Raw genomic sequence first — 22,751 nt, 5'->3', positions numbered from 1 at the left:
GTCACAGCAAACGGGTCCAAGCCACTCACAGCAGTAAAGAAAAGCCTGAGATGTTTCATTGCTCGTCAGAGTTTCCTCCCCAAGCTATTATGGCACGTGGGCTGAATGTTCAGCAGGGACTTCCTCAAGCTCTAATTGTACACGAGTACTGAGAGTTGTATGTGAGTAATGAGAGCCCTTGCAATAAGTAATAACATACTCGAGTACTAAGGGCTCTCAAGATGCAAATGTGGTCGCATCTCCCTCTTTCAGCTGCTACAGGACATGTAGGAGCCCAGAGGCAAGGGAATAGCAGTATTTAGCTCTCAGTGGTCTCTGCGATCCTTAGCTGTGTGGGCTGGGCATCTTGCTGTGGGTGGATTGCAAATGTAGAAGGACAGCCCTGTGGACCTGTTCTCACAGCAGACAGTTACTGGTGGCTCTGGGTATTTATTTATTTATTTATTTATTTATTGTACATACCACAGGCATTTGGATAGGTGGAGAGAATGGACTCTTCTTTTAAAAAAGTTGAAAGTGAGTCAGCAGGAGGTGAGTGCACTTCCCCCATTGTTTCAGTGGATAATTGTGGAACTTGCACAGCCCACCCACGCGTAGGAGTCACTACATCTCTTCCTTTTCCCCCCAGCCCTGTAAGTAACTCACTTTGCTAATAGAAATCCCTATGTGGCAGGCACCTGCTTGTCTTCATTTGAAAACTGCCTGCTGTGTTTCGGGCACCACTGGGCTCTACGAAAATACATTCGTGGTGTCACCAACAGCACTTCTCAGGTGATGGATGGATGTTTGAATCCGGCCCCCATCAGCTTTGGGATGAGTTTCTCATCCTCCTGCTGGCTGCTGCGTTTGCAGCAGATTGACCTGAGGCTCTGGGTGAGGTTGTGGGTTTACACGAGCACATTTGTTAGCCAGGGTGGCTCGGCCCCACAGGAATGCTGGCAGCAGCAGTAAGCCCTTCTCTCGTAGTGTTATTTTTTTTTCCCCAACAAAATGTATGAAATTCCCAAGGTAAAACGTTAGAGGAAAAGTTATCAGATAGGTCTCTGGGGATGTAAAGTCGCAACTATGCATTTATTTAAAAGTGGATGAGTAAATTTGGAGTTGGGGTGGTAAAACATACAAACCTCAAGCAATTAACATACAAACGCAGGCAGGAAATGTGGCTAGCCCCACGTCTGATGGCAAAGGGCCATGGTAAAACCCAGCCTGCAGGTCTCCCTGTGTGCTCTGACGCTTGGATTTTCCTCGCACCCTGCAGCATGTCCAGCACCGTCCTGACCCCTTCCCAGCCCTATTGTCCCCAAGCCTTTTGCTCAGGGATGTCGTTGCCTGTACACAGTCGTACGGTTTCTCCCCTCTCTGAGCCTTCCTCCGGCTCCTCTTCACAGCCTTTCCACCAGGTGTGCTGCCTTCCCCCAGCGCTTCCTCTGCTAGGACGGGAGAGCCAAAACACCTCACCTGGTGGAAAAGCAGCTGCTCAGTCCCAGCCACAAGGAGCAGCGATGTCCTTTGGCCTATGCTTCTGCAGGAACAGGCCTGCAACCCGCAAGGAAGAGCTTGTGTGATCGCTCCTGGGCAGCTCCACCAGAAGCCACGCTGCCTGGCTTCATCTCCACAGGGCAAGGGGCTGTCTGTGCCAGCTGTGACACACAGTTTTACATCCCCGAGGCACAGCCAGCCGTTCTCATGGGCTGCTTGAAACGCTGGAACTCACCAGATGTTTTCTTTGGACGCTGTTGTGTTGTATCTGGACCGGGCCCGAGGAGTGCTGCTGGGGCGGGCACGGCGTGCTGGGCTGCCGTGCCAAGCAAACTTTGCCCACTGCTGGGACCTCAGCCTGCTTTATAAACAAAAACAGGCTCTCTGCCCCGATTTGCAGCCCTCTGGAAATGAGGAGGAAGGTGGCTGGTCCCAGGTCCCGGGGGGAGCTGGAGCGGGGCCTGGAGACCGGCCATTTCCCAGGCTCCAAGCTATTGGCTTCCTCTCCCTCTGTCCCCTCTCTGGCAGCGGGTTTGAGCAGCCAAATAAAACACACAGCATAAAACCCTGGTGCCTGGGGTGAGCAGCAGACCTCTCCCCAGGAGGCTGTCTTTTAGGATGGATAGAAAATAGAACAATGGATGCCAGAAGCTGTGCCCGGGAGATGTCCGGCACAGCCACCAGCGGTTACCCCAAAACTTCTCAGCCCCCTTGCACGGCGGATCAACTGCGGAGCAGCTCCTGGGAGCACCCCACGGCTTTAAACACCTCGGGGATGTGGCTGTCCAGTTTGGAGATGATTTTGTAAATGGGCTTCTTCCAGGAGGGGTCGGCGTCCTTGCCCGCCCTGACGGCGCTGAAGAACTCCCGCAGCGTCAGGCTGGCCACCTCCAGGAAGCGCCCGGGCACCTGCGGAGAGACGGGCAGGGGGGTACCGGGGCGGGTGGGCACCGACGGCCCCATGCCCCAGCCCGCAGCCCTCACCTGGAAGTCGTTCCCCTTGTTGTAGTGCGTGTTGAGGGCGCGGAAGAGCTCCGAGTCCCGCGAGACCCGCAGGGCTCCGGCGTCCGCGACGCCCTCCAGCAGGGCCTGCCGGGCGAACTTCTCCACCTGGATGTAGTAAAACTCGCGGAAGTTGCTGAACCATTTGATGAGCTGGGAGGTGATGCAGCGGCTGAACTGCCGGGGGTAAAGGGGAAAGAAAAAGGCGTCTCAGCAAAACCAGCGCCAAAATCCCACCCGCCACGGGTCCCTCCCGGCGCCCCGCAGCCCAGCTACCTGCACATCGAGGAAGTAGGACCTCAGCAAAGCGGAGCTGGGGTAGCGGGTGAAGAAGAACATCAGCTTGGCCTTCTTCAGGTGGCCTGGGGTCAGCGCCTCCTGGGTGCGTCTCGGGGTCAAGGAAAGCCAGCACGCAGCAGCCCCGGGCTCGCCTGCCCAAACCCATCCCCACACCTGGCATCACGGGGCGGCTGAGGCTGCAGGGACCTCTGGAGGCCACCAGGACCACGTCCAGATGGCTTTTGAAGGTCTCCAAGGACGGAGACCCCACAGCCTCTGGGCTGCTGGTGTTTAGCATAAAACAGCACAGCCCAGTTGGAAGGGACCCCCAAAATCATCTCCTCAAACCATCTCCTCAGATCAGGCCCCAAAGGATACGTGGGTGGGGGCGAAGGGCGCCCCGTCCCCCTCCGCCTCGCCAGGGCCCAGGGGCAAGGGGCACCGCTGCTGCCTCACCGCTGATGGCCGCAGCCTGGGGGCTCCCCAGTGAGGGTCCGGGGCCTCGGGGGGACACCTCTGCGGGGCAGGGGGGCTCCCCCAGTGGCCGTAGCCCAGCAGCTGGCCCAGCAGCCGGCCCTCCTGCGCTGAGGGGACGGCCGAGCCCAGCGTGTACCCCACAGCGGGTGCCTGGTGGGGGTTCCTGAGTGCCGTGGGGCTGAAGGAGCTGCCCTGAGGGCCCAGGCTGTGCCCTGAGGGCAGGGATGCTGCCTCAGGTGGGGGTGAGCCCAGCGTGCCCACTGGGGATGACTTAGCGAGGGGTTTTCTGCATTTCCCAGCAGGAAAATGCTCCCCCCTGGCAGCCGCCCCTGGCCCCGGGTGCTGCTGCAGGAGGTGGCCGGCCGCCTTCGGCCACACGCTGGTGAGGACAGAGTCCACCACACGGGACGTCACCCCGGCCAGCTCCTGCTTCAGCGCCTGCGAGAGGACCCTGGCCACCGAGGGCAGGCCGCCCGTGTCCTCCTGCATCCCCTCATCCTCCTGCGTCCCCTCGGGCCCGTCCGCCCCTGGGGAGTTCCCCCAGGGAGCAGCTTTGTGGGGGCGGCGGGCAGCAGCGGCACCGTCCCTGCCCGGCCTGTCCCCAGCACCTCCCTGGGGCTGGGCAACGTCCTCAGGGTCACACACCTGGGAGAACCTCTCCTGAAGCCACCTCAGCTGCTGCTCCAGAAAGCAGAGCTGCTCCTTCAGCTGCTGGCACCCCGCAGCATGGGGGCTGCCCCCACTGGGTGCCCCTCTCCCAGCCACCCCCACACCCCGCTGAGGCTGGGGCACCCTCGGCTTCCTCCTGCCCTCCCAGGACATCTCTCCACCCTTCTCCCTGTCCTGCCCCACACCTCCCTCCACGCCGGTGCCAGGGGTTTGTGGGGTCGGTGGGAGGCTCATGCCTTGGATGATGCTCTCCACCCTGGCCCGCTTGGCTCGGAGGTGCTCGTCTGAGAGCGGCTCCCTGTCACCGGCACCGGGCACAGGAGCTGGGGCACGGGTCCTGGGGAGAACCAGGGCTTGTGCTCCTTCTGCAGGAGGCACACCGAGCTCGTAGCCCTGGGGCAGCCCCACTGGTCGTGAGGAAGGGAAAAGGGTGCAGGGGTCCAGGCTCCTGCTCACCACCGTGTGGCTGAGGAGCTGTGACACGAGGGACGCGCTGGGGGAGGACATCAGAGGGTCCCTCTGGAAACAGGGCTCTGTTTTCAGCCCCTGGCTGTGCCCTGAGGCAGCAGGGTCTCTGCCCTGCTCAGGGGCCCTCCTGCCATCCATCGGGTCTTCTTTCCTCCTGGGCACTGGGGGGCTGCCCTGCAGCTGGTAAGGGATCATTTCCAGTGACGGGCTGGCAGGCAGCCCAGGCGCTCGAGGTTTCAGCCAGCGAGAGGTACGGAGCTGAAGAAAGAGCAAGAAACATCACTCGGCAGGACTGGACACAGCTGCCTTCCATGCACATGGACACAGATTTTCCTCCCAGATTCTCAGTGCATCCCAAATCCCTTGCAAAACCCAGGGGAATGAGACATAGAAATCTCCAGGCACTGTAAAACACGTGAGCTGCTGACAGTCAGCATTTATGGTGCCTGGAGCCCACTTCAAACATTTTGGCCCCGAATGTGAGGATTTCCTGCACCACAGCCGTGTCCCTGGGAAGGGTTGGAAATCCATCTCACCATGCTTTGACTTCAGCTTCTCCATAAACACTGCAATGGCTTTAAATACAAAGCATCTCCCCTATCCCCAAGGAAACGGGAGCCTCAGGAGTACGTGCAAGGCACGGGCTCAGGGAGATAAGCAGAAAGGGAGCACAGAGCTGGGCTGGTGGACTCCGGTACGAGGGCGGCGAGCACCAGAGAGAGCCCTCCTCCAGGTGTGCCTGGGCAAAGGTGCTTTCAGGTGCTCCTGGGCACTGGCAGGGTGCCCGGGCTCAGGGACAGCAGCCCTGGTGGAGGCATTCATGGCACGTAGCTGCCAGAGCCCCAAGGACACAGAGATGGGCAGCACCTGCCTCCCACGGGAAGGGTCTGGGGACAGGGACAGCATGGTGTGACCGCTGGGATGCTGAGGCTACCACAGCACAGGGCTGCCAGGGGCTTGTTAAAACACGGAATCAAAGGGGTGGGGATGGGGATTACCAGGGAAGAAGGAAAGTCCTGAGCCAGCAGCCCCAGGCTTAAAATTGTCATGCTGAGTGCAGGCAGGCAGCCACCTCCTCCACTCGCTTGTTCTGACAGCTTCGCAAAAGGAGGAGCGAAAGCTCATATCCTGGGCCGTTACGGTGTAAAAATCCCTGTGGGATGCTTCCTCATCAACCACGTTACTTAGCAGTAGCTTTCCATACCTGAGGTAGGACAGTTTATGTCTTCTCCAGGCATCTTTAAAGTGCCTGAGATTCTTTTTCCTATGCCCAGAAACATCTGATCATTTTCAGCCCTATTCATCTCCTGTCCCACGACTGTTTTCTCTACAGCAAGTCCCCCAGGCTACCGAGCAGTGCAGAAAATGTTTCTACTCACTGTTTTATAGCAGGTTGCCTTTCTTTGAACAGCCCTTTACTCCAGGATGGTGTTCGGGAGAGTAGCTCTACCTTTTGTAAACTGCCCATCACAACTCATCACCCCAGCGTGGGTCCTCGGGCTTGCCCCTCCTGTAAATCACCATCCTGTCATCTCAGTACCACACAGACACTGCTCCCCTCCTCTGTCACGCTGTCCCCTCAGCTTGGCTAAGCCTTCCAGCACCTGAGCTGCTGCCTCCCCACACAGATCTGGGGAGTGGGAGCAAAACCCATAGTCCCCAGCCACCACAGCCCCAAGGAGAGGCTGCAATTTGCTGCAGGCACGGGAAGCCTCAGGACGGAGGGCAGGAGGTGAAGGTGAGGGGCTTCCAGGCATTGCTTTGCATCCAGACCCTGCCAAAATGTCCTGCCCAGGAGGTCCTGCCCCACGCAAACTGCTCCCGCTGATGGAGCCCTTTCCCTGCCGAGTTAACAGATGGGTGCTCTTACAGCCAGCCTTCACCAGCACTGCCTTACGAAATACTAATAAGAAGCTGAGGCTCCTCTGAACTGAAGAAAAAGACCAAGGAGCACAACAAAGCTACTCAGAAAAGCAACCAGGCATGTCTTCCCCGAAACGGGAGCAACCCCACGCAGGCTTTCCAGCTGTTCCTTGCTGGGAGAGCCAGGCACAGAGCAGCCTGCTGCCCCCCCAGCACTGCAAATACCCCCCGAGCTGCCCCATCCCCTCCGCCTCCATCCAAGGACCCCAGCCCAAGCTTCTCGCCCCCCTCTGCCCCGCTCACCTGGGCTGGCCGGGCACGGGGAGCCCTGAGGACAGCGTGCTGGGCGCTGTGGGATGCCGGAGAGGCCACCCCGGTGCGTCCTCCCGCTGTGCTCAGGTCCTTTAAAGAGGGAGTGGGGTGGCTGGAGGCAGCCAACCGGCTGGGAATGACTCCTGAATATGCAGATGGACGTCCAGGGGTCTGTCCACCTTCTGCTCCCACCCTGCTCAGCTGCCTCCCAGGCTTGCAGACACGGCACCAGTGGCACCAGTGCTGGGTTTGCTCTGTCCGTCAGCCCCCAGCCTCTCTCGTGGCAGAGCAGGGCGATGCTCGCTGGGCGATGCCTGCCTGGCTCTGCCATCCCAGGGGCTGTGCAGTGGCAGCCGAGGGGCTGGTCACAGCTGGGGCTCACGAGGAGGCAATCTCTGGCCCAGAGAGCTGCGACCAGCCCCCTCCACGCACCCCTGCAGGGCTGTCCCACCGCCTAGCAGCACCTTGAGAGGGTTGGGAAGCTGTGGCTTGGCCTTGGGACCCCATCCAGGACCCAGGGTGGTGAATTGTTGGTGAGATGACACAAATACACCAGGCTCGAGGTAAGTGGAGCCTGTGGTGTGGAGCTCCAGGTGCCCCCCAGCTCCTGCTGAAGGTGCCCAGTTTCTTCTAGCATCCCCCGCTGTGGGGATACCGGGGGTCTGTGGTGTAGGAAATGGCTGGGAAGTGGAATGACATAGGAAAAGCAGCCAAATTCAGTATGTTTTTTATTGTGGGGTACATCAGAGACATTTCTACCACCAGCACATCCCAACCTCACCCCCAGGACCGATCTGCCTGACGCTTGGTGCAGGAGGCGAGGAGCAGGTGGAAGTTCCCTGGAGCTAGAGAAAGCCGAGCTGCCTCTGCCCTTTCTAGGTCTCTGTTTAACTCACCTCCACACGCCTAACTAACACCGTGAGGTTTGTTTTACTCACTTGGTAGGCAGGCGGCTGTGGTTAGAAGCAGTTGACACCGGGTGGCCTTGCTCAAGGATATGAGCCCTCTATAGGCAGACCACAGAGAAATCCCTGGCAGAGAGCCTTCCTGGCACATTTGCCGTGCTTCAGAGCTGTCAGCACATCTCCGAGGCCTCAGAGACGACACCCTATTGATTTTTCTTCAACCTTTTTTTGAAAACCACACCGAGGATATTCATTGCAAACTTATATTAGGAGACTCTTGTGAAGGTTGCAGTTTAGCAATGATGTATTATTAACCCACGGCTAAATTTAGGATGTATGTGTAATCTTGACCTGGCTTCTTGGGAGATGTCTGATCGCCAGACAGACTTCATGGCTTTCCCAAGGTACTTCTTGGACATTGCAGTGAGTTTTTTGGGTAGGGCCCTTTGTACAAGAAGGATATGGAGGTGCTTGAGTGGGTTCAGAGAAGGGCGATGAAGCTGGTGAGGGGTCTGGAGCATAAGGCTTATGAGGAGTGGATGAGGGAGCTGGAATTGTTCAGCCTGGAGAAAAGGAGGCTCAGGGGCGACGTTATTGGTCTCTGTAGGGACATTAAAGGAGGCTGTAGCGAGGTGGGGGTTGGTCTGTCCCCTGACGTGGTGACAGGACGAGGGGGAGCGAGCTAAAGTTGCGCCAGGGGTGTTTTAGGTTGAACATTAGGAAAAACTTCTTTCCTGAGAGGGTTGTGAGGCATTGGGACGGGCTGCCCAGGGCGGTGGTGGAGCCACCACCCCTTGGGGTGTTTTAAAGCCGTGGAGCTGCGGAGCTGAGAGACGTGCTTCGGTGCAGGGCTGGCCGGTGTCAGCACAGGGTCGGCCTGGGTGACCTTGGAGGTCTCCTCCAACCTGGAGGACAACAGCAGCGCCCTCCCCGAGCCCCGTGCCCCCATCCCCGTGCCCCTATCCCCATCCCCGCCCCCCGCCATTTTCCCTCCTCCTCCTCCCCGCCCCTCCCCGCGCACTTCCCCCCGCGCCGGGCCCAGTTTCCGCCGTCCGCCCCGCGGCTCCCGGCGCGATGCTGCAGCTGTGGCGGGCCCGCTGCCTGGGCCTGCGCCGCCCGCTGGGCCGCTCGCTGCCAGCCCCGCGCCAGGTACCGGCCTCGGGGGCGCAACGGGAGCGGAACGGGGGTGGCGAGGGGGGGTGAGGGGGGAGGGGGGAGAGCGGCGGCGCCCGGCCGGGCGGGGACGGCGGCGCCAAGGGCACCGGGACGCGCCCCGAGCGCTGCGCCCCGCGCCCTCAGCGCCCCCCGGGTGTGGCCTCAGGGGGCGGCCCCGAGCTTGGGGGCGCTGAAACCTTCCCGAAATGCTGGGGTTGGGCACGGGAGGAGGGAAAAAACGGGATTGGGGAGGGGGGGCCGGGTGCTGTGCGGTGTGGGGGGGGACGGTGTGAGGCGCGGCCTGGGCGAGGCCCGCGGGGAGCTGCCCTGAGGCGGGGGGCCTCGGTCAGCAGCTGTCAGCGGAGCCCTGCTTGTCTGGGGGGGGTTTATGGAGAGCTTCTGCCCTCCCTGAGCTCAGTGTGCTGGAGATGGCAGCCCCCTGTCCTGGTGACTGTGTGTAGCTGTGTTAACACCCCCCAAAGACATGCAGAGGTGTTCTGTGGGGCCACGATTTCTGCTCATCCTTGTTGCTAAAGCAGCAGCTGTGGGGAAACGGGCTGGCAAAATGATTGCTGCCTCGCCTGTCCTCAGAGCTGGGCTCCTGTTGTGGCTCTGGGCAGTGAGCTGTGTGCTCCTGTTGAGTTTGGGTCATTCCCTCTTTGCTCCGCTGCAGAAGGGGTTTGCGGCACGCAGGGTGCCCTGTTAGCAGGTGTACTCCGTGGGTTATGTCACCGTGACGTGACCTGCTGGAAGGAGACAGCTCCGTAAAGGTGTGGCCGGGATGCGGTGTGCCGGGGTCACGCTGACACAGTGTGAAAGCAGTTCTGGGAAGTCACGTGGAACTGGGGGGAAAAGTTGATGGCCGGGTGCGTGAGGCGGTGGCGGATCAGCCAGAGACTTCTCCAGGGGAATGCTGTGCCTTGAGAGTGACCCAGAGCACTGGCGCCAGCTAGCCAGACCTGCCTGCTGCTGCTTTCACTGAAGAAGCTCTGGGATCAGATGCCAGGTGATGTCAGGAGCAGGTACAATCACAGTGATCCCTTCAGGAAAAAAGGGAACGGGAAACAGCCCCGTTGGGCACCCCGGAGCTGTGTGTGGCACTCTGTGGTTAAGGGATGGACACGCAGCGGTTCTGCAGAACACAAGCGCCTTGGTGGCTTTCATTAGCAGCTTCTTCCTCCTGTTAGAGCTCATCCCTCGCTTAGCTAGAAGGCAGACAGGCAGAGAGGCACTCGTTTTTTCCTTAATTTTGCCGTGACTGTGGAACACAGACTTGGCACCTCTCCTGGAAGAGAGCCGCAGATGTGTTTTCTCCCAGCCCTCTATTTTAGCCCAGAGCTTCTAAGCTGTTTTTTTAACCTTACAGTAAACGTTCACTGAGGCTGTGCCTCGTTCTTAATAAGTTACAGCCTGGGATGCCAGGATTACCTTTACAACTATAAAGCACCCGGGAAAACATTAATGGGTAGAGGTGAGCCCGGGTTGCTTGGAGTTTTATTTGCCATTAACCTGGCGTTATCTGGGCCGCTGCGGAGCGCGGGCAGGATTTGATCAATACGGGTGCTGGGACAGTGCTGGGGATCGTGGGGCGCTGGGCTTCCGACCAAATGGAGTTACTGTGGTGTGTGTCGTGCTGGTCCCAGCAGGGCCAGCTCTGCGGGCACCAGATGGAGCAGCAGGATGCTGCTGGACCCCCACGCAGCTTCATAGCTGTCCAAGGCAGGCCCCACGGGCTCAGCAGCCGTGCTGTGTGTGTGTCCTCGGCACAGCTGGATGCAGCCTGTAGATAATGCAGTTACTATCTGGGGAGCCACGTCTGCCTGTGGGTTTGGATAGCTGAGCTGCAGAGGGGCCTGTCCGCAGCTGTTGGTTGTTCTGACGGTGCCAAGCGTTCGCTGGGGGTGCTCGTGCAGGCTGCAGCCCTGTAGGTGGTGTGGCAGGTTTAAGTATCTCCCTGGACCTTGGTGTTTGTGCTCCCCCACATCTCCAAAAGTGTCTGTGGTATTTAAGATCAGTTCTGGCCTACCCTGCTTGCTCTGCTGAAGCTGAAATCGGGGTTTTTACACAAACTTCCTTTCAGAAACTGAAGCCCTGAATGGAGTCTAATTTTTACCTTCTGTGTTTCCTGCTGGATGAGGGTGCTTTGAGCTGCTGAGCAGCCGCGGTTCCAAACCGTAGCTGGCTGCATTTTAGTCGTGGTTACAGAGAGTTTCCCTGTGGCTTGTAAAGAATTTGTAGGCTTTCAGATCTGCAGGTTCAATACCAACAAAAGGTTGAATAACAGCAGGTAAAGAAACCAGGTTATCTCAAAACGTCTTTTACTTTTGAGGGATGTTATGCTGACCTAGGAGTGCAGTCAATGATTACTGGGCGTGAAGGGAAAGGTCGCCAGAAGGTGGGATTCCTGGCTCACCCACGGCAGGAGGAGTTGTTCCAGCGAGGGGAGTCCTGGCCTTCTGCAGTTCAAAGGCTCCGTGGCCTTCAGAGAAACCAGTAACTGAAAAACATGCTAGGTGTCAGATGCTGTGACTGGAGGATTAAACATCTCAGAACAGGTTTTTATCGGACCCAGTAGCTACCCTTGACCTTCCATTCACAGCAAGCTCAGTGAAATGGGCCTTTAGGAATGTGTTCCTTCCTGCAGGGGGATGTGTGCAGGCCAAGGTCAAAGCAGCAGGAGCTACAAGTGCAACCCAGGTCTCTCAGCCTTAACGTCACTGTGCAGGGCAGCACCCAGGAAGGAACGGGTGCGGGTGCTGTCACCATCTGCCCGCAGCGTGCTGTGGGAAGGTGGCGTGGGCCCTGCCTGCTGGGTCCTGTCTCTGCTCCTGGGAAAAGCCCGAGCCCTCCCGGGACAGGCCTCCTTTTCGAGATACTGATGGTTCCTCTTCTCTCCGGCAGGGGAACTGCACTCTGGCAAGACGCTCGCTGTCTGGTGAGTCTTACATTTTTGTTTCCTTTCAAGCTACTTGGAACAGAGCTGGTTATGGAAAACAGGAGGAGGTTGGATTGGGGGTTACTTCTGTCAGTCATGCAGCGAAGAAGCAGTTGGTGAAATGCATGCGCTGCGTTCCCGTGTGAGTGCCTCCCTTGCCTAGCGTAATGCCACCCGATCCCTTCGGCTGTGGTGAGGACTTCACAGCAGCAGCATTGTATTTCAGGGGCTGCGGTGCTGGAAACACAGACTGCTGCAAAGAGCAGCTCTCTAATAAACTGCTTCGGAAACAATGGGTGAATGCTCACTGAAATGTCAAAGCTCGTATGCCTGGGAAGTGCTGTAGTACTTCAGCTGCATTTTCCCAGAGCTCTTTTTGCTAGTTGTAATGCCTTTATGGTGGATTACATCACTCACTGATTCTGCTGTGAGAAATCCGTTAAATCTCCTCACCTTTCTGGTTATAGGGTTCCAGGATTACTGGCTCTTTACTAGGGGATGGTGTCAATGTTGTGTCACCTCTTTTTAAAAATGCAATAAATCCTCCTGGCCCCGTGTAATTGAGATAATTATGTTCTCCAATTGCTACGCTGATTCTCTTTCAGATCAGCCTGGAAAAATGCCCAGTGCCCTGACAGAGGCAAAGGTTCAGGGTGTAACAAAACTTGCAGCGTCAGGGAACGCCAGCTGGCTGGGAGGGGGCACTCGGACAAGTCGTGCACCTACCTTCCCTATTGTGAGCTTTGAAAAAGAAGTGTTCTTGGGCCAGGTGGTGAATAGAAGGGGATGCCAGTGGCTTGCTGCTTGGCCCTCTGCCCCGTTTTTGTGGTTTTTATCCTTCCGTGTGGCTGTGAGGGCTCCTGGGAGCACCTCGTAGGGGCCTGATACCTTGCAGCTGTTAGGAACCCCTTTACCCTGGGGATAACACACCAGCAATGGGGGCTTTAGCAGTTCTGGATGTGTCCCCTGTCGCTGCTATCTCTTCTTGTTCTGACTGGGGTAACTGCTGCTGTGTTTGCTTTTCTTCAGAGTTATCCTTATTAGCTCTGAGGTCAAGATATAACTCTTTTTTTCCCCATCTCTTTAAATCGAAGTAAAGACAAGGCCACCATTCTTAGCAGGCTCTGGGCAGGTTGGCTGAGGTGCCTCTGTCTGGCCGTATGTCCCCTCCTAGTCCCAAGTTTCTTCCAGCGGTGTCCTCTGCAGTTCTTACTTATTTTTTGCTGACAGGGACACCCGTGGGCTGGGTGATGTTCCCATGGGGTAACACCGTTCTCATTCACAGGTGTGGCTGGCAGCCAGGGACTGGCCTACACCAACAGCAGGAAGCTCGTGTAAGTATCCACAGGAAAGCTGTGATACGTAGAGGCTGCTCTAACCCTGACAAGACTTGGAAACTGGGAGGCTGAGTACAGTCAGCTGCCTTAAAATCCCTCTGCGCATCATAGGAGCGTGGAGCCAGCCCTAGAAAAATCTGGGCTCTCCAGCTTTTGCAGGTCAGGAACTGTGGCACATTGCAAGAAAATAAGGTCTGTCTGGAAGCAGACTGCAAGGTAGGATAGGGGCAGAAATGAGGAGACCAGTGATAAATTGGTCTCTACGCCGTGTTTCTCTGACTATAAATCTTTGCTCTGTGCTGGCAGCCTGGTAGGATTTCCACTAGTCTCCTGCAGGAGAAGTGCGATAGTTTGGGGAGCTCTTAGTCACACGACAAGGTTTGCACTGCTGAGGTAGTCTGCTTGTTTCCCTAAGTACATTTTTTACCTTAAGAGTGCATCCATAAGAGCTTGAAACCCAGGTCCGTTTGCACCAAGCAGCTTGTGTTGGAGGAAAGCTAAAGCATTTTTACTTCGGGTTTCCAAATACGGTGTGAGTAGGTATAAAAAAACATCCTTTGAACGCTTGTGATTGCCAGCTCCCTGTGAAGGGACATGGTGGAGGGAAACAGCTGTCTCTTGGATGTGTTGACGTTGGCAATTAATGATGCATTCTATTTTTTGGAGCAATCTAGCAACTTCTGTAGGCATGACAGTCCTGATCTAAAGGTAAAATACAGTTCCTGCACTCATCTTGGGCGTATGGCTAGGTCAGCCTTTTATCAGTATTTAAACTACAGCAGATCTGTTGAGCTTGCTCCCTAAATTAAGATTTCATAAATATCAGTTCTCGCTGAATTTCTGAGAGCACAAGTGACTGTAAACTGAATTATTTCCATGCTTCCTAGTGGGATTGTTGCACCTCGAACCAGTAAGTAGGAGTCCCTTGGAACAAATACATCCGAACAGCTGAGCAGCCTTCAAATCAGTGAAACAAGCAAATGTAAATTTTGAGCTTGAAACTGGTTCTCGCAGCCTCCAGAAGACAGTATTTTTTCTTCCGTGTTCATATCTTTCTCTCTCTCTCTCTGCAGAGTAAATAGCTCCAGTGTCTTCGCTGTCCGTTACTTCAGAACCACAGCAGTACATAGTAAGTAAGAAGTCAGGAGGCAGCAGGGTGACTCCTGTGCTATCTGTCGCTCTTCTGACAACAGCTGAAGCTGCCTTTTCCATCCTTGTGGTCCAGTGGGTGGCTGAGTTTTTGTCTCTGGGCCTTAAAGCTCTTGTCTGGTATTTCTGTCACAGTGTGACTTTTGGCCAGGTGGGAATTTCTCTCGTGTTCAGATCTTAACCAGCATTGAAGCAAGAAGGCTAATGTTTGATGTCTGTTGACCTGCCAGCTCTACTAGAGTCCTGGTGACAAAAATGAAGCAGTGCCAAAAGCTCTGAGCTCTGAATGCGTTCAAGTCTGTCTGTCTGCCTCTCTCACAGGGGATGACGTGGTGACGGTGAACACACCAGCCTTTGCAGAGTCAGTCACAGAAGGAGATGTCAGGTGGGAGAAAGGTAAGGACTTACCTCTTCCCTGCGATTCTCAGCCCCACTGCTTCTGCACGGGAAAGCTCAGGGGTGGGCTGCAGTTCACTGGCTGAGAGCCTGCCTGTGACAAACGAGGCAGTTAAGGTTAATTTTTTTGCAGTTACTGCCTCATTACCTCTGTCCTGGGTGATGTTGAAGGGAGATGGTTAAACTGGGAATGGGCTCTGAGCAGACTGAGTTAGACTTTTCTGTAGAAGTCGTGGAGAACCGGCGTGAGAAAATTCTGGGCCAGTGAGAGATGGCTGTGGGTTAAGAGGGGGAGGCTGGAGCCTCCTTCCTCACAGAGCTCTTCATGTCTGTCATTCAGCTGTTGGAGACACAGTGGCAGAAGATGAAGTGGTGTGTGAGATTGAAACAGACAAGGTAGGAGTCTTCTGGACCAAAACTTTTCTAGTTCTGTAGTGAGTACCCGGTATGGCTCCTCTCCAGCCGAGCCTGCAGGCCCTCTCCTGCTCTCCTTTCTCTCCTGTCTCTCCTGCTCCCTTCACAGAGAAAAGCTTTTCTCACTTAGTATGAAATTTGGCTGTGCCTTAAGTGAGAGTTGTTTGACAATTCTTCCCTCCTCATGCATTTGAATAAGCATCAATGGTGCTGATGTTTGTGGGAGCTGTGATTCCACTCCTTCTTCCCACTTGGGTGCGTTAAGCTTGAAAACCTGTTTGTGTTTAAACAGAAATCTGCATAGCTGTGGGATGACTGCTTTAAATCCAGCCTTTAAATGTACTCACCCCGTAAAGAACCCTTGGGTTTTGAAGTTCTTGCTAAAACTCCCTGCCACGTTCTGCTTCCAGTGCTGCTGTCAGGAAGATGCTGGCAGTAGTACAATCAGTTCTGCATTGTACCCTGGAGCAGGAAGATCAGGCTAAGCATTCTACTGCCAGCATCTCCTATGGCTCCAAGTACTGGCACAAAGTCCCAGTGGAGGCTGTGCAAACCGGTGGAAATGGTGCAAGACAGAGGTGCTGTCTGTGCCAAATTACAACGTGTATCTGTGCATATCAGCATCTTTACTTGGGCACTCGTTCCCCATCCAGTATTTGGGGGAATCTCAAGATTTTCCATTTTGCAGACATCGGTGCAAGTCCCAGCCCCAGCAGCTGGTGTGATTGAAGCCCTTCTGGTACCTGACGGCGGCAAAGTGGAAGGGGGGACACCTCTGTTCAAACTCAGGAAAACTGGAGGTGAGTCAGACATGTGTAACTTGCGCAGACCTTCCTAATTCAACCTGTCTTTTTCTGAAGACAGAAGCCAGGCATTTGGAAGGACCCTGAGAGTGGCTGAAAAAAAAAAGAAAAGGCATAGTTGTAGCCCTTCTGAGGAGGAAAGTTGCCTTTTGCTCCCTCTGGAGGAGATAGCAGCAGTAGGCTAAAATTAGCTGAGAATTCCCCTGACACAACTCTCTTCTCCACTCTCTTCTCTTTGCCATCCAGTCTCCTGCACAGTGAGGAGATCTAAGGTGTTGATGAGGTAAAACACCACGGGATCCTCTCGGGGGGGCTCTTAGCAGCTCTCTAGTGTTGAGAACATAAAGGCAATCTGTCAGAGGATTAACTTTTATCAGGTTGGTTGGACTCACAGATCCCTGACAAAAGAAACCGTGGTTGCTCTTATGATGGTTGTTCTTCCTTGTCTTTTAGCTGCTCCTGCCAAGGCCAAACCAGCAGCAGCCCCTCCTCCTCCTGCAGCCCCTGAACCTGTAGCTGCAGCTGCTCCTCCCCCTCCTGCAGCACCAATTCCCACTACAATGCCACCAGTGCCGCCTGTGTCAGCTCAGCCCATCGACAGCAAACCAGGTGAGACAACAGCTGCTTTCTCCTCTTGTCAAGCCTCTTCTCCCTGGGGAGAGTTTGTAAGGTTAAAAGCAATTAGCAGGCTGGCACTTAACCTGAAAGCTTCCCTGTGTTACTGCCCTGGATGCTCCAGGCTGCAGAACTCAGCTATGCCTGGAATCCGCCTGGCCCACTTTGCAGCTGCTTACGCACCTTGTTGCTTAACACAGGGCTCAAACAGGCTGTCTGCCTCAGGGCTTTCTCTCCAGGTCCTGCCTTCCCTTTTTGACTGATGCCTTCTTTGCCCGCAGTGTCTGCAGTGAAGCCGGCTGCAGCTCCAGTGGCAGCCCCCCCTGGGGAGGCAGCGCCCAGCAAAGGTGCCCGATCAGAGCACAGGGTAAGCTGCTCATGCTGTGGGGTGACACCTTGTTCTAGCACAAGCTGTGAATTTGGGGCCGGGTCCGTATCTACCTGTTGGCACCCAGCTTGGCAGGACTGTGACAGACTGGGAATGCTCTGCATGAGGGCACCACTTAGAGGTGGGGTGGAGAAAAAGCCAGGTCTGGCCTCAGTTCCAGGCAAAAGTCTTGTCCTGCGCTGTGCTGATGGAGAACGTACAGATGCTTTGTGCATTCCTAAGAAAATTGGATTGAGCAGCCTGCTTTTATAGCTGTCTTGCTCTTCTTATATTAGCCTTGTGCTGGAAATTTAACCATGCTTGGAGTTTGAGGAACACGGGTCTGAATGGGCAGCACCATAGTGAAATGGGCAGCTCCTCAACTATCGTGTTCCTCAGGGAGACCTGAAGTGAAAACCTTAACCCAATTACTGGCCAACAAGGTGGCAAGAAGTAGAGTCTTTTGAGTTTCTTGGGTGTTTTGGATGAACTTGAGGCAGCCTCTGCTTACTTCTGTTCACTTTTCAGGTGAAAATGAACAGGATGCGTCAGCGTATCGCTCAGCGGCTGAAGGAGGCTCAGAATACTTGTGCCATGTTGACCACTTTCAATGAGATTGATATGAGGTGAGGAGCAGACCTTCTGTTTTCCCCTGTATTGGGTTAAATAGGTGCAGGCAGCTGTCTTTAAATAGCAGCCAAGACCTTACTGATCCCCTTTGGAGAGACCAACAACGTGTCTGTTGGGACATCTTCCTGAGATGAGGGCTATGGCGGTGTGGCAGTAGGAGGGGTGCATAGTTTCCTGAGGGTCTCTCATTCCTTGGGAGTCATCTGCTGCTTGTTAAAGGGGCAGCTCAGTTCCTCATCTATGTGGCTCTTGGTTGAGCTTAGGTAGATGTTGAGCAGAAGAGGAGTAACTGGTGTCACTTGTAGAGTGGCTACCAGGAGACACCAAGGTGCATCATCTGCTTTCTGCCACTCCACCAGCTTACTTTTTTTGGAGTTGGGCATATTTGGCCTCCCATGAGGTGGTTCCCTGGGGCTCGCCAGCCTCTCAGATGGGCATTACACAGGTCCGAGGCCCTTGCTGTCAGCTGGTTCAGCTTCCCAGAGACAGACCAACATCCTTCCCCCTCCCCTCCAGGCAGGTGGGGGTCTTCTGACTCAAGTGCTTGCATGGGCTGAGCACACTAATGGCTTTGGAGGGTGGGCGGCTTAGGTTACAGTGCATTAAGGGGAAATTGTGCCCAAATCAAATTGCCTTGTGAAATCCTACTCTGCTCCTTAAGACAAAACATGTAAATATTTGGGTCTCAGAACAATAAGGTTGGCAAAATAGTCTTGATTGGAGGGGAAGTGCTGCAGCTTTATCTCCTCTATGAGCCTCACTGAGGTGTCGCTTTACGCTGGCCTGGGGCTCTCGTTGCATCTGGTAATCTGCTTTGGATTGATTGCTGCGCTGTGGGCTGGTGAGGGCCTGAGCTGGGGCCTCCTGCTTCCCGTGGGGGGGGCAGCGTCTGAAAGGAGGAAGCCTTAATGAGCCACTTTCAGAGCAAACCTCCTCCTCATTGCTGCAGCCCTCGTGTCTTGGGAGGCACTAATGTCTTTGGGCAGTAATCCTAGCCCTAAACGAGGTTAGGTGCAGGAAAACAAACACTCTAAACCACAAAGACCCCTGCCCCTTGCTGAAACTGTCTCTTCAAAGACTTAAGGTCTCTGGAGGCAGGAGGGATGGACCATGCAATTCCACAGCATCTGGATTAGCCTACAAGAGGCAGAGCTCATGGCCACTGCTTGGGTGTAAATGTTCTCATTTCTAATAAACATGGACAGTGGAGAAACATAACTGATCTGCTTGAGGACTGTGGGTGAACTAGCCCCTGCTGCCATAGCATCTGGGAAGGCTTCTTTTATAGTCATGCAACTCCTGGAGCCAGAGAGTGGTGTTCAGAAGCATTATTGTGCTGGCTGGCACTGGACTTGTGCAGCGGTTGAAGTCTTTTGCCTCTTTCATTGCCTGCATCTTTTCTTCTCCTGGCATTTCCTGTTTTTTTCACTCTTCGGGGTCAGTCCTGACACAGCTGGAGCTGCCATCTGCAGGTGCTGTGCTGGGGCCAGCAGTGGTGGCTCCAGAGGCTCAGCAGGGTTGTCTGCAGCTTCATCAGGCCCCAGCAGGAAATAAACCATGCCTCATCTTGCTTGTGTGCCTGGCAGTGCAGCTCATGTGGCTTAAACCTGTCCTGTTGAGCTTATGGTCCTGGACCAGTTCCTGTTAGATCCTTTGGCAGGGGCCTTAGAGCCACCCTCAGCCCATTTCATCTATGACATTTGAAGGATTTTTCAGGGGACTGGGGTTTTGCCAGTTGGTAGTGCAGGTTTTCAGTCCTTGGGGTGACACCAAGAGCTGTTACAGAGCGAGGGAAGGGTGTTTTCCTGCACTCCCTGCTGACCACTGTTGTGTTTTGCAGCAACATCCGGGAGATGAGAGCTGTACACAAGGATCCCTTCCTGAAAAAGCACAACCTAAAACTAGGTTTCATGTCAGCTTTTGTGAAAGCTTCAGCTTTTGCTCTGCAGGACCAGCCTGTTGTGAATGCAGGTGAGTGGTGACCCTTGCTGGTGAGCTGCACATCTTGTCAGTGAGTGGGGCAAGGTGGGCCAGTCCAAGGCAGGGCTAATAGCTCGGGCAAGCAAATCAAACACACAGGAAAGAGGGGGACAGAGTCCTTTGGGCTCCTCCTGATGTTGCTAATGCCCCTTACAGAGGTAGATGACACCTTGCCAAGAGCCCTGTTAGCAAAGCTCTGTCCTGACACTTCTCCTGCAGGAGCAGTAAAGGCTCAGTCTTCTCTGGAGTTATGCTTGAGCTAGAGATGAGCAAGTTGTTAGGATTTAATGGATATTCCTAGCCTTTTGAGCTCTCTATCTGGGGTGCTGTATGCATAACACAACTCTTTCCATTTTTTCCTCACTTAGTGATTGATGACACGACCAAAGAGATTGTGTACAGGGACTATGTGGACATCAGTGTTGCTGTAGCAACTCCCCGGGTAGGTACCTTGGATGCCTTGGCCATGTTCCCTGCAGCCTTGGTTTTAGGATGGGTACTGGCTCACTTTGAGTTGACTCAGCTTTGAGCCCCACTGCAGCAGGAACTGATAAAACTGCTCATCTAGGTGTGTCCTTGGACTAACCCTACTGTACTGTCCCACCATTTTGTAAATTATATTGCTGCTTCAAAGATATTTTCCTGTCCAGGGAGAGTGTGGGATGGTGATACACACTGAATTAGTTGTTTCTGTTGTGAGGGAGAGGTTTGGCCAGGACTGTCACTGCTCCCAAAGTCTAGGGGAGGTCCTGCACAAAGGGATTGCGCTCTTCTCCCAGAGAAAGAGGCTATGGCTGAATCCTTCCCATCGTCTCACCTGCTTTTATGGATGTTGATTTGGGATAGGAACAGTCCTGGCTGTGTGATGGGTTTCTGTACGAAGATGAAGTCTGATTTACTCTGCGGGCCCTTTGAGGGTGCCGTGCCAGGTTTCCTGACAGGCTGGCAGGGCGCGAGGTGGCGGTGCCAACCACCTGCTGTGGGCTGAGGCCAGGCTCCTGCCCGGTGGCAGCTCTCTGTTTGTCGCTGCCCTGAGTTTGCTGATTGTGCACTCTGCTTCCCCCTAGGGTCTTGTGGTTCCTGTCGTTAGGAATGTAGAAAATATGAACTTTGCTGACATAGAGCGAGCTATCTACGAGCTGGGGGAGAAGGTAAGTGAAGGTGGAGGTGGTTTTGGAGAGGGTTGGGAGGAACTGAAGGAATTGAGGGTGCTGGACAGGCATGAATTGATTCAGTCCCTGTGTGGTGTCATCTCTGACCTCTAACACACTGAGTTGTGTTGCGGGGAGCGATCCAGTTACAGCTGCAGCCGTGCCATGCCTTACAGGACAGATCTATCTACTCGTTTGAGGCCTTCTGGAAGGGCAGCTCTTTGTTAGTGACACGATGTATCTTCACCTTTGTCTTTGGAGGCCAAGGCTCAACTCCCCTGGGATAAGAAGTCTCCTGCAAAAATAGGAGTTGGAATCCAAGGCAGGAAAATCCTTCCCCAAAGACAGCACTGTTCAGGTTTAAAACCAGAACGCATTTTCCAGTAATTTATGCTTGTTACCAGCTGAACAAATTAGTTAATGAAGCTCTGGCTGTCAGCATTTATTCCTGGAGAGGGCGATCATCCAAACCCTTGTTGTCTCCTGTGATGTGAGTGGCTTTCCAAGACCTTGCCTTTCTTCTAGGCACGGAAGAATGAACTGGCCATCGAAGACATGGATGGCGGCACTTTCACAATCAGCAACGGAGGGGTTTTTGGGTCGCTCTTTGGGACACCCATCATCAACCCACCCCAGTCTGCTATCCTGGGCATGCATGCCATCGTTGACAGGCCTGTGGCTGTTGGAGGCAAAGTGAGTAGAGCTGCACAGGAGGTTTCAGAGGGCTCAGAGGGCTGAGGACCACAGCCCACGTGCTTTTTCAAGGGGGATGATGTTACTTTCTACAAGGCTTTACGGTGAAGGAGAAGCGGGGCTAATGGGTGAAGAGCTACTTGGTTGGCACTGGTACTTGCCTGAGGTGTGCAGGGGGCCGTGCAGTATCTGTAAGGGGGACAACTGAATAATCTGCTTGTCCAGGAAGGGGCCGAGTCCTGTGCAGTGCCAGGCAGGAGGCACCCAGAAGCCCCTGATTCAGGATAGGAAAAAGCCAGGCCCTCCCAAATTCCGAGAAGGGCCTCGGGCAGGCAGCAGGGCTGAGCACGCTAATGCCCGTCTCGCTGTTCCCCTGCAGATCGAGGTGCGGCCCATGATGTACGTGGCACTGACCTACGATCACCGGCTGATCGACGGCAGAGAGGCAGTGACTTTCTTACGCAAGATCAAGGCAGCGGTGGAGGATCCCCGCGTGCTGCTGCTCGACCTGTAGAGCAGCCACCCCCCCACGCCACCCACCCAGGGCAGGGCCGCGGCACCAGCAGGGGCGACGCAGGGCATTCGGGAACTGGCAGGGGTCATTCCAGTCTCTCTCCCTCCCCTGAGGTCGGAGGTGTCCCGGAGGGGGTGGCGAGGATGGCTCCTACCTCCTTTCCTGTTCTGTTCGAGGACGGTTCGGTCTCTCACGGGGATTGCTGTGCGGTGGGCCACCCACTGAATGGCACTGCCTTTCCAGAACCGTCTCTAGGGCGTCCTCTCCCTCGTGGCACCAACCTCTCACCTCTAGCTTGTCCTATACCACTGGAAAATGCTTGCTGCTGCTGTGCTAGGGTACCCTTCCCTGCCCCTCCGAGGCAGGTTCAGCTTTATTTCCTAGCACTGAGATTCCTGGGGGGGGGAGGAGAGGAAAGGCTGCTGTTCTGTCCCTGTTTTGCTTGAAAATATTTCACACTCACTCATCAATTCTGTGAGGGCGGCCTGGGGTCCCCCAGGCCGACTGCAACAGAGTTTTTGATCAGAGCAGGGCTGAGGTAGGTGCCATGCCTCTGGCAGTGCCCTGGTTACACTCCCACCTCGGACAGGAACGCAGCAGTTACATCTCCCCTGCTTTCCCGTGGAGATTTTGTTTCTCTCCAGCCTGGCCAAGAACGCTCGTGGCCAGGGGGACAGAGCACACGATCTCTGGGGGGGGTAACACTGTTCCTGGGGGTGGGGGGCACCCGTTTCACCATGACCTGCCCAACACTCAGCTGAGAACCAGCCCCCAGCAGCTGTCCTTGTGTCACAGCGCACCGATGGTGGGGCCGGCTGCTGTTTTCCTGCCTGCGAGGGCTTGGCCTTCCTCCAGCGAGGAGGGAGCTGGGGGGCAGGCCTCTAAGTGTAAGGTGTATCCCAGCCCGAGGCTGCTGGTTTTGGGGGGGGGTGGGGGGCAGTCCTTAATCCAATAGCGCACACATGTACGGGGGGGGCGAGGGGGTTGCTAGTGCCTGCGGAGTCTATTACTCGTACCCTCTCTACACAGAACTTGTAACTAAAAGTATTTAACACGGCGGATTTTAAACAAAATAAAACTGGGCAACGACTGCGAGGTGGGGTGTGTTTGGGGTGAGCTGGTTCTGGGGCGAGGCCTTGGGCAGTGGCAGCCTCCCCA

General features: G+C 55.2%; 2 protein-coding genes across 2 annotated transcripts; one reads left to right on the top strand and one right to left on the bottom strand.

The window, feature by feature from the left end:
* Window positions 1-498: 498 nt before the first annotated feature.
* Window positions 499-5,074, bottom strand: PROX2 (prospero homeobox 2). Its single transcript, XM_072038449.1, is given in 5 exon segments — window positions 499-2,388; window positions 2,464-2,676; window positions 2,679-2,726; window positions 2,728-2,859; window positions 3,139-5,074. Coding segments are annotated over 5 exon segments (2,010 nt in total). The 5' UTR covers window positions 4,570-5,074; the 3' UTR covers window positions 499-2,202.
* A 3,376-nt stretch (window positions 5,075-8,450) lies between these two features.
* On the top strand, window positions 8,451-22,688 carry DLST (dihydrolipoamide S-succinyltransferase). Its single transcript, XM_038179876.2, has 15 exons — window positions 8,451-8,603; window positions 11,511-11,544; window positions 12,830-12,878; window positions 13,955-14,010; window positions 14,352-14,426; window positions 14,767-14,822; window positions 15,529-15,640; window positions 16,097-16,252; window positions 16,540-16,625; window positions 17,154-17,251; window positions 19,096-19,226; window positions 19,604-19,677; window positions 20,303-20,386; window positions 20,912-21,079; window positions 21,459-22,688. Exons 1-15 carry the CDS (start codon window positions 8,529-8,531, stop codon window positions 21,591-21,593), a joined length of 1,389 nt encoding a protein of 462 aa, XP_038035804.1. The 5' UTR covers window positions 8,451-8,528; the 3' UTR covers window positions 21,594-22,688.
* Window positions 22,689-22,751: the final 63 nt, after the last annotated feature.

Source organism: Anas platyrhynchos, chromosome 5, assembly GCF_047663525.1.
Source record: "Anas platyrhynchos isolate ZD024472 breed Pekin duck chromosome 5, IASCAAS_PekinDuck_T2T, whole genome shotgun sequence".
NCBI classification, from domain to species: Eukaryota; Metazoa; Chordata; class Aves; order Anseriformes; family Anatidae; genus Anas; species Anas platyrhynchos.
The sequence above is the reverse complement of the archived record's forward strand: the minus strand, read 5'-3'. Positions and strand labels throughout refer to the sequence as shown.